The 11,679-nt window shown below is 36.9% G+C and overlaps 1 protein-coding gene across 1 annotated transcript; it reads right to left on the reverse strand.

Annotated features, from left to right (window-relative positions):
• Positions 1 to 1,000: 1,000 nt before the first annotated feature.
• SMNDC1 (survival motor neuron domain containing 1) lies at positions 1,001 to 11,356 on the reverse strand. The gene is made up of 5 exons (XM_006831333.1): positions 11,237 to 11,356; positions 6,097 to 6,239; positions 5,332 to 5,493; positions 2,403 to 2,556; positions 1,001 to 1,386 (listed from the first exon to the last, which is right to left on the reverse strand). Exons 1-5 carry the CDS (start codon positions 11,354 to 11,356, stop codon positions 1,249 to 1,251), a joined length of 717 nt encoding a protein of 238 aa, XP_006831396.1. The 3' UTR covers positions 1,001 to 1,248.
• Positions 11,357 to 11,679: the final 323 nt, after the last annotated feature.

Genomic DNA, 11,679 nt, shown 5'->3' on the forward strand with positions numbered 1-11,679 from the left:
TTGAAACCTGTATCACATACTCAGTTCTTTTTTCTGTAGCAATGCTGTGTGCAAGTACATGGTGTCGTAATCACTTTATCAACACTGACGGCTAGAGAGCTCGCCTTTTGGTTAACACACCCTGGAGATTTTAAAAGCACTTTAATAAAAGTTAAACATACAAAACTGAAATTAACACAGATTCTGAAAATCACTGTTAATAGGAATACCCTTTTCTATGTATTTGGCTTAAACTCAACTCAGAGCAATTGTGATGTTTACTTACACCAACAAATGCCGACAACTTGATCTAGTTAACAAAAATTACAAACTCAGCTGCATGAACATAATATACAGGGAAATTATGGTCATATTAATGCACAAGAAATACAGTAGATTTTTAATGAAAACATTCAGTACTCTTGTTCATTAATTTAGCCTTGGTTTTTTTGTTTTGTTTTTTTTTACAAAAATAGTATCTACACTGTATACAGGGCTATACATTAGCTTTTCGCTTTCCCATATAAACATTACACATCCAAAAAATGGTACCACTACCAGAGGTGAAAAATCAACACCAAAAAAAAAAGAAAAAGAAAAATACCCAGCAAATTTACAAAATAGAAAAACAGATTCTTAGAAAAGACAGATGTTCCTAAACATGGTTTCTTCCATAAAACTCATGAGGAGAATGAGCTGAATCAATTTTAGAGATGGCACAATAGGTTTAACAAACAAGTTATTGAAGAAAAAACCCTCAAAAACAAATGCTGCCATTTACAAATTAACCTAAATTTGGTGTTAATTGGACAACTAAGTTTTAAGGTGAATGGGGGTGGGGGGTGGGGAGGAAGATCTCTTTAGCAAGATAGTGCTTATCCTGCAGTTCCAATGAATTGCTAAAAGATATGACAAGTTCAAAGCATATGAAAAACGTTCAAGTTATGATCTTACAAAAAGTATATACCATCGGTTGTGTGGGGATCTGACATAAGGGAGATTAACAACTGGTGCTGTATTTAAGCAGTGTCTACCTAGAAAAGTCGCTTTATTCAATAAATGTTTAGGGAATCGTGGTGGTAGTAATGAAGAAAGTTGAATGAATAGCAGTTATCAATTGCAATTTCTTCAAGTTTCATTCTACTGAAGTCAGTGGTGACAATGGTATTCTTCCTTACTCATCTAACAAATAATTTACCTTTAGAAAAATATAAGAATAAAAAGGTAAATGTAAAGCCCTGTGAAGATGAAATCCAACAGTTTTTCTGATTACTGAGGCATCAAATGCCTGACATTGTATTTGGACGTATCCTGATATTGTGTCATAGGTTTATCTGCAATTCCACAAGTCCCAACTCCAACTTTGCCAGTGACACTTTCAGGTGAAGCAAAAATACTCCTCTTCACCTAAGGAAAGAAGAGAAACCAGTCCTGATTAGTTTCATAAGAAAATAATTTTCAAATTTGAGGTTCATGTGAAAATATACTGGTTTCAGTTTATTTCTATGTTTGGAGTGAAAATGAGTGCTGAAATGGGACCATGAGAGCTCACTTACGAGTGTCGCCACTACACACTGGGTTAATGCGCTGGACCACAAAGTCAGTTTCAACCACAAGGTTCAAGCTCACCAGCTGTTCCTTGGAAACCCTATTCAGGGTCGCTAAGGGTCAGAATTGACTTGACGGCACTTAACAACAACAACATTCTCAATAGTTTTGTTTTGCATACTCAAATCCTAATTTCAGCCATGACTGTGCATGACTAGCACCTGGAGCAATGAATGAAGTCTACTGTGGAGCCCATTATGACATCTGCATTGTGGAGCCCCTTGGCCTTTGAGAGTCACAAAATGAACATCTTCACATAAAGGAAGCTCCACATTTTGGAGCTATGTCCCTCAGTGGAGGGGCTTACCATCAACTATGAGTTACAGGCCAAGTTGTTCTTATTCTCAATTGTACAAATGTTATGGATATTATCTGTATAACATACACCAAGGAAACCCAGTCTTTTCAACGAAATCTACCAATGATGATCAGTATTAGATACAATAACAGAGCAGACAGACTTCAGCACACTGTCTCTAAGTGGTATGTGAGGTAGCAGATTATTTTCCAAATTTCAGTTAATAGAAAAGAGCCTAGATCTTTTGTCATTTCTCATGTAAATTCAAAGTATTTACAGCTATTCCTCGGAAACCCTATACAGGGTTGCTGAGTCAGGATCAACTTGACTGCACTTAGCAACAACATCAGTCAGCAGACAGTGACTAATGGAGTCCAACTGGGTTAAAGAAGGTTCTGAATTCCAAGTCTGGTTATTACAGTTTTTTTTTTACAATGATGTACCTCCTTTTATCAACTTAAAAGTACTATTAGTGACAACTGCACTTTGACAACGTATGATGCAAGGAGTAACTAACCTGGCCTTTTTTGTTCTTAGAATAGGCTCTGTTGTTGAACTGCTGCCATTTCACCTTCTGGTCCTCTCTTTCCTGCTCAAGTTCTTTTATTCTCTGTGCTTTTTTCAAAGCTTTCTTTTTTTTATATTCACGCTGCTGGGCAAGCATTTCTTTTCTGTGTTCAAAAAAAGAGATGAAATTCAACTGTTAAGATTTGAAAGATGATTAAGCAGGGCAAAAAAGAAAAAACACCTAATAAACTTATACACTCTTTCCATGAATAAAAGCACTAGCTTATTAAGGCCAATGGCCATCACCCAACTACTGAAAAACAAGTGTTTGGGTTATTTTTTAAAATACCAGTATAATGTGCTATAGAATCTTGAAACATAACTGTGACTTAGGCAGGGTATGTTCTGGACTGCTAACAAGATTAGCTGTTCAAAACCACTAGCTACTCCTTGGAAACCCTATACAGGGTCATTATAAGTTGGAGTCAACTCAATGGCACTAAACATTACCCATGTAAAATAGGTAACCTACTAAGACTGTTTTATTTTACTTTTATACAGTTTTTGCCACTTGTTTTAGGAATGAGTTTTAAAACATTAATGGCTGTCTAATAAATCTTCACTAATTTCCAACTAGACATAGTTACTAAATATAATGAGTAAAAGCATTTACATAAATATATAGAAAGAAATTAAATGCAAATAAAATTATTTCACCTAGATTGGAAGAGAGCCAGCAGCACAAAGGAAATTACGGCGGACAATTCTTATAAAACAACAAAAACAATGGGTTTTCAAAAAACTCTTACACTAAATAGGACCAGATCCTAAAACTTTCACAACAAATTCTGCTCCTTTAACACTGACTTTTCACTAAAACAAAGACAACAAAAAAGGCCTTTAAAGGAGAAGCAGTCTTTAGAGGACATGTAGTCTTCTGTCTCCTGTATAGCCAATATAAACAAACATTGGGGGAGCAATAAAATCTAGACTCTACTGTACCATACAATGACCACAAGTGTAGATGTGGCTTTTTACAGAGGTCTAAAAACAAAAGATTATATAAAATTTTTATTTTCTGATTTTGTTACACTGCTTAAATGTTATTTCAAATATGTTGTTGTTGTTAAGTGGCGTCGAGTCAATTCCAACCCATAACAACCCTGTAAAGGGTTTCTGAGGAACAGCTGGTGAACTTGAACCACCAACCTTGCAGTTCAAACTGACTTTGCAGTCCAGCGCATTAACCTACAGCACACCAGGACTCCAAATTCATACATACCTACACACACACACAGCAGCATAAGTTTTGACAAGGCTTGCAAATTGTGGCAAACCTCCAGTTATCAAAATAATGCTGTTAATGGTACCTCTTAAAATAGACACAATGGGTTATAAGTTGGACTGCAGCCACAAGGTGAGCAGTTTAAAATCTATCAGCAATTCCAAAGGAGAAAGATGAGGCTTTCTGTTCCTGTCAAGTTTTACAGCCTTGGAAACTCTATACAGGGATGCTATGAATCAGAACCGACTGATGCCATACAACCATCACCACCTCTTAAAATACTTTTCAAAACTGCACATCCTACCGCAGCCACTCCCTGGGTTCATGCCACTACCATCCTACACCTTCTGTCTACTGCCACTGGTCATTCCAAGACTCCAATGTCTTCATGTTAAAATGCTTTGTGACTCACAAGCTCTTTATGTCTGAGTTCTACCTCTTTAACCTTTTCTCTTGTCAAAATACCTCCCCAGCCAAGTCTGTCACAAGTTATTTCAATAACCTGTACTGATTCCATCTTTATTATTAATATTATTAAAGTTAAAGCATTTACTGAGTTCCTACTGCATGTCAAGAACTATGATACATGCCTTATTAATACCATCATTAATCTTCACAACATTTGTAAGGATTTTAGGAATGAGGTACTATTATTGAATCTATTTTAGAGGAGAAATATGAGACAGGCTGCCCAAGGTCATAATGCTAGATAGGCACAAGGATGATTCAACCCATAGATATAAATCAGTATGCCACAATGCCTCCAAGTTCTTCATTAACTCCCCCGCCCCCTTCTCAAATCTCAGGTTAGATGTCCTGATCATAAAAGTGCATGTTAGGTGCCTCTTCTCTGTGCTCTCAAAGGACTATTATGTCTCCCTTCATAACATAAAAGTTCTTTTTTTAATTATTCATTTTGTCCCTCTAGATTTCAGGTTCAGTTAGGCAATGTCCAAGCTGGTCTATTCACTGTGGTGTGGTCCCAACACCTGGATTAGTGCCAGGTACATTAAAAACAGAGGCACTCTGGTAGCATAGTGGTTACGAGTAGGGCTGCTAACCTCAAGGTCAGCAGTTTGAAACTACAAGCTACGCCATGGGAGAAAGACGATGCTTTCTGCTCCCGAAAAGATTTACAGCCTCGGAAAACCTATACAGGGCTGCAATGAATCAGAATCGACTCCACAGCACATAACCAACAAAAAACAAGCAAACCATGGAGCAGAGTCCAACTCACGGCAAGCCCTATGTGTCAGAACAAAACTGTGCTTCACTAGGGATTTCAATGACTGATTTTATTCAGAGGTGCATCACCAGGTCTTTCTTCTAAGGTGCCTCTGGGTGAACTCAAACCACTAACCTTTGTTAGCATCCCAGAGGATTAACTGTTGAGCCACCTAGAACTCTGCCTGGTACACCGTAACCTCTTAAATATTTACAGGGTCGCTATGACTTTGAACCAACTCAATGGCACACAACCATATATTCAGATAATGCTGACCTTGTATCACTACTAAGTTTTCAAAACAATGGTAAACACTACCGTAGCTTTCTTATCCCAATTTAGCAGGCATAGGTTATCTCTACAGACTTCATCAACTATCCAAATGGGGAAAAAAATCACACTCAAAATGCGTATGTCAAAGTCACTTACTTTGACATGGGTTTGCTGCCACTGTCCTCCTTTGCCTTCCTTCCTTCTTCCACAGGCTTGAGGTTCAACAGCGGAGTCACTTCAGCATTGCCGTAGCCAGCAAAGGTGATTGCAGCGGTGCCATTTTCTTCATCTATCTCCTCAATCTCGGCTTCATAACACCTGTAAAGATATCATGGCTGTAAGCAGGTGAGTAAAGGTTTAGCACTCAAGCCTTTAAGACTTATACTGCAGTGATTCAACTATAGTGTGTCTAAAACGAAACTTTGTAATCAAATTGCCTTTGAGGCAAAAACAATATAGAGAGTAGTTGGAGTTAGCTATTGACTAACAAAAATGAAGTTCTAATCAAAACACTGCCAGGAAAGTCTTTGACACGTGTCTATTGAGCATGCTTTTAATCTTGGTGAGAAAAGAGATTTCACATACAAATAATTTCAGTGTGTGCTTCACAGAAACCTGAGATAGCTTAACTTTCAATTTGAGGAGAGAAGAATATAGATTATTTCAGAAAGCAACTATTCATTTTCCTGTTTTCATTTGTTTCCCCTGCTAGGATACAAGCTAGTCTTTCTCTCCCATACTTAATCTCAAGCTAAAAATGAAAATGTATTTAATAGTAACCACCCAAGAATCAAATTAAGTATATAAACCCTATTAGTTACCTAGAACGATTAAAATAGGGTAGTTCAAACTGAATAAAAACTTCTTACCATTGTATTTTATTATCTCATGTTAGAATTACAGGGTTTTTTCTACACTTACTGTCCATCTTCACTCCAGATCGCCATACACTTGTCTCCTACTTTCCATGAATGAGTGGGCTGCGTAGAAGCCAAACTGTCTGAACTTGCAAGAGTTTCCGAAGGTTGAGTTGAAAGAAGGTCTTTGGTTAGTTCTATAACTTCCTAAAAAGGAAAAAGAGCAATTACATTACTTTATTTTTGTAATACACACTGACTGTGACTTTCAAGAACCAGTGAGTTCTTTGATGACAACAGCTCTCACACTGTAGAGCACTTACTTAGAAGTCTACGCATATTACTTCTGAAGTTCAAAATGCTACCAAGTAATTACTGTGATTATCAATATGCAGAAGCTAACAATATTTTATACTAAGTGGCAGAGGCAGGATTTAACTATCTCTATAGTCTGTGTTCTTAACTACAACTGCAGCACAGACACTAACGGAACGAGGTGGAGCTTACTTCTGTTATCAGGCTGCATTTCTAAGTGCCTACTGCAGCTCACGAGATCTCTCTAAAGGAGAGAAATACGGCCAAGTATGAGAGACTCAATGAAATTCAAGAGCACTTTCGTTGTATCATTGCCACATGTTTCATGCCACTGTACTGCTTTATAGGGCATTACTCCATGGCACATAACCACCACTTAGTAGTATTAAATGCCTAACCATTCTGGATCTCCTTTAGTGCCCTCCCCCCAAAAAAACAACAACAAAAAACCATTCGAACACTGCTAACAGTAGCAATCAAGTACCCGTTCGTATAGACTTCTATTAAATACTACAGGAGTGTATGTAAAAGAAACCAGTACTTTTTCCATTATAAAATATATCCCACTCAGATAAACAAATTACCAGGACATATTTTAAACATTCTAATGGCACAGCTTCACTTAAAAGAAAAAGAAACTACGTTTAGCTCACATAGCTGCCTGTGTGTGACAATAATTTTTCTACTTCAGGCTAATACTTATTGGTTTCATTCAGAGGAATGTGGTAAGGCTAGTTCAAAAACATTTAAAACTACTATAAATGGATATATTCTACTATCTATATGATAGATTATTACTCTAAATGAACACCCATACTATACACCATCTTATCTGATTAAAGAGCTTGCATTCCCCAAACAAAACGTTATACATAAACTACCTTAAAATGCCAGATTATGTGTTTGGGGAGCAAAGTTAAGCAAAGTTAAACTTTGTACTGAGTTTTTTCTGGCTCTCATGGAGGTTTTAGAATAGTAGTTCTGGCTCAGTAGTTAAATATTACTTTTTCCCTAAAAACTCTAAACTTTACTATTAAGGGGTAGTATGTGTGGTGGGGGGTTGGTGGGGAGGTAAAGGAAATGGAAAAACAAAAGGAACATAAAGTTCTTGGAGAAAAGGTCAGTATTGTGAATAAAAAGACCTAAGACCAGATGTATTAACTAGAAGACTCAGATTTGCATAAAAAATTCAGTAAATATCTCTGACAGAGTTTAATTAGTTACCAAGTAGGAATTCAAATGGCTTTTAATAAGACAGTAGTTTATAAAAGTAAGGAATTTCCAAGAGTAAATTACCCAATTTTGTTTTCAGTTAGTCACTTTTAGGGCCAAGAATGTAACCCAGGAAGCCTTACTCAAGAGCCCATATAATCACATGATGACAGCACAAAGTATATATCCCCAATCCTACAGAACACTGAACTATTGAAGCACAAATATGAATTCTGAATGGGGTCATATTTAGAATTCTATTTCTCTTTTTGGATAGAATAACTACTGCTCACTGTATTTTCATAAGGAAATACATTCTCAGGTTTGTTTTTTTTTTTTTTTTTTTTTTAAAAAGGTCTTGGAAAGCTGTGCATGTTGTGAACAATTTCAGAGCCCTAAAATGAAATGAACCCCCCTCCTTATTTAAACTCAGAGCATTACCCCTAGTGTCCATTGAAGTCTGCCATTGTTTTACAAGTCTCCCAACCCAACTAACTATGCAGAACCTGCTAAAGCTTTTTTTCCTACATGTGCATATGGACCAAAGTATTAGAAAGAGAAACTACTTCACGTATGAGGGGCTTCTTGAAGGTACATACCATGAATTACTTTTCCTCCCCCAAGTCTGGGTTCTGAAACTGCTCCTTCATTGACAGATGGGCAGCAGTTACAGTAACGGGCAATTCCAGGAAGCATCAGGTGGTGGGATCTACATAGCAGCAGGTCAAAGGGGGTGCATTCAAGCACTCTGCTTACTGAAGGAAGGCGTTTCGGGGATGCAGAGAGCCACTGTAATATATGAGACAAGTGACTTGACCCCTGCCTCCTTTAGAACCAGTATAGTCAGCAAAACAGCCTAATATATTGACTATTCTTGTGATTATCATAGATGGCTGGGGGAGCGAGTCAGCTAGTTAGCCAGGATTTTACTATACCCACTCTTAAGTATTTCAGTCAATTAATGTGCTGCCTATAGAGTAACTATTCTACTCAAAAGACAGTACACAGAAATTATATAGGAAGCTTACTGGTAAATGAAAGTCATTGAAAAAAATGCAGAAAAGGTATTTTGTCAGAAATCAAATAAAAGGCAAGCAAATTTCATATTCAGGGTATAATTCTGCAAGAAAAATGAAATAAAGAAGAAATAAAATGATTGTCAAATAATACAAAAATAAGGAGGCCACAAACCAAATCTAAACAGACATTTTACCAAGTAACAGGAAAAATTAAATACAGTAAAACATGCAAAAGTTGGAACCTGTGTAAGGTGGAAATCTGTCAAGTAAGTTCAAGTATTTCCCACTAGTAGAAAGTGAGAAAAGGATATGACTGCACCCTGCCAAAGGCAGAAAATATACAAGATCCAGAAACACAAGGCAGTCCTGTGCAGTTCCGGCTCTCACAGGTTTCAATATAACAACCACACAAGATACGTCCCAAAAAGCAGATAAAAACACAACAACCTACAGCAAAAGAGAGCCTCTATCATCTTAATGGAGACAATAATTTTCCCCAAAATCTCATTTAATCTTATAAAATGCCTTCCATCTTCAAGTACTTTTTATTCAAAATAGATCCATGTTTACTAACCAAATAAAACTTTTCCATTGTAGAACGAGAAGAAACCATGATCAGGATTAGTTGATAAAAACATTCTATTATTATTGCTATCTTAATAGTTATATCTTAAGCTTCTAAATTTGTGCCATCCTTTATGACTGCTGAGATTAAGTGAAAACACACAGTTCCTCAATCACACTAGTGACATTGGACTAGTCACTATGGCTTTAATAGCTTGGTTTGTTCATATTTCCATCATTAAAGAATGTTCTATTGGACAGCACTGCTCTAAATGGTTACAGACAAGGCTTATTTACAGATAAACATCCCCCTAACTCAACCCTGGGTAAGTCATTTATGTGCTTACTACAATGGTCTCTCCCTCAACAGTATTTTCCATTACAGACCATGTTACAGACTTAAATGACTTATTCTAGAAATACCAAAAATATTGTTTAACATCAGACCCACTTCTAACTTTCCCTTCCACCAGTCCATGTACCCCTCCTCCCACTGTCTAAGACACAACATATGCAACACTGGCATACAATGCTTCAGTTTCTTCAGGGAAGAAGGGCTGCTTTTATGTTGATAAGGGCATATGGGAAATGTCAGGATATTTCTTTAAAAAGCAAGCAGAAACTTATTGTTTTACAGTATATAAATATGCAAGGGGTCAGTCCATCCGTCCTTTATCTTCAATGCACACTCACAGAACATGTGATCAAATCAAAAGAATGGACAGGTATCAAACCGTTCTTTTTATGGAAAGTCCTGGGAGTGGGAAAAGTTTCTCCCCAAACATGATTTTCATCTTGATTTGTTGTTTTTGAATGTTGAATTAGTTCCAACTTACAGCGATCCTATATAGGGTTTCCAAGGTGCAGCTGGTGGGTTTGAACTGCAGACCTTGTGGTTAGCAGTCTAGAGCTTATCCTACAGTGCCACACCCTGAATCTAGGCTTGAGTTCTACATACTGAAGGGTCCTATTCATACTGAAATTATCCCAGATATTTTCTGCTGCTTGTTTTTTAAATAAACTATTTGGAAGTTTATCATAAATCTAGAATTAGAATTCGAAAATAATCAACTCATTTTAGTTATGCTTAAATCTGGACCCCCATTTAAAGTAAGCTTCACTGTTTGCAATGAAACTAGAATACTAAAATATTAATAGTTTTGATGACTAAAGGAATGATAAAGGGAGGGAGAAAAAGTCAGGTTAAGTGAAGCTGATTCAAGTTTTGTACTGAATCAATAAAAAGCATCTAAACAATATATCCTTTAAAGCTTTTAAAAACCAGGTTTTAAGGAAGTCCTCAAATCTGTTAAGATGAAAAGTCGTATTTACAAATCTTACAGATGGTGTTCTTAATCATCATGAACAGCAGATACAACTAACATGACTTTGTCTTGAAATCCTCGCATGGATTTTTAAAAAGCAAGTTCTGTATGTACTGAACTCTTCCCTGACACACAAAAAAAGTAAAACTCATTAAGATCTTATTACATTTGATGGGTTTAAGTGCCAATAACTACACTGTAAAGGCCTTTAAGACCAAATGTCTATGCAATATTTTTGCAAAGAACAAGTACCTCTTATTTTTCTAAATTGTTTTCAATACTGGGAGTAATCCACTAGCACTGAAACATACCTTCCTGATAGCACACACACACAATTGTTTCATTTGGAAAGATTTTTGTGGTGTTAAAAAGAATCCTGTCGGGCTATACTTCTTTCCTTTAATTTTCATTACCTTTTGAACTAAATCTCCTTTACCAGATCTTTAATAGTAAAAAAATTACTTCCCATTGTAAAGTTCACTTCCTCTCCTGAAAATTGGAAATTGAAAAAATGGACGCACACAATTTACATAATAAAGAACAATGTCAACAATAATGTCAAAAAATGTCATTTTTATGTATACACACTGAGAAAGCCACTCTACTTCTGAACCAGGTGTCCCTCTGGTCATAAACATGCCGATACAATCATGTAGAGTACCATCTCCTAAGAGTGCTTTGTGTAGTAAGGGATCATACACAATAAACCATTCGAAAACACCAAATACCATTTACAAGCAGTGTAACTCCAAGTGTCACCAATACTTACTTGTAAATCTTTTTTCAATTTTAACAAGTCTTCATTTTCTCCATTTCCAGATAACGCAGCTTCAACTTGCTGGAGCTGAGCTTTGTAGCTGGCCAGCTGCTTTGCAAGATCTTCTGACATCTGGGAGGAGAGAGGGGAATAAAGATCAAAAAGATGAACAAACCCTTAAACTATTTCCCTGTCTGACACAATGAATCCTTACCAGTTTTGTTCCCAACACCTTATTAAGGTTGTTGTTGAATCACCATCATTACCTTGACTTCTGGAGTCCTGGTGTGGCCCTGTGGGTTAATGCGCTGGACTGCCAAGTTGGTTTGAACCGCAAGGTCGACGGTTCAAGCTCACCAGCTGCTCCACGAAAACCCTATACGGGTTGCTGTGGATCAGAACCCGACTCGACGGCACTTAACAACAACCTTTACTTTTAGTTCAGAGAAAAGCTG

The sequence above is a fragment of the Chrysochloris asiatica genome, unplaced genomic scaffold (assembly GCF_000296735.1).
Source record: "Chrysochloris asiatica unplaced genomic scaffold, ChrAsi1.0 scaffold00003, whole genome shotgun sequence".
Taxonomy (NCBI): Eukaryota; Metazoa; Chordata; class Mammalia; order Afrosoricida; family Chrysochloridae; genus Chrysochloris; species Chrysochloris asiatica.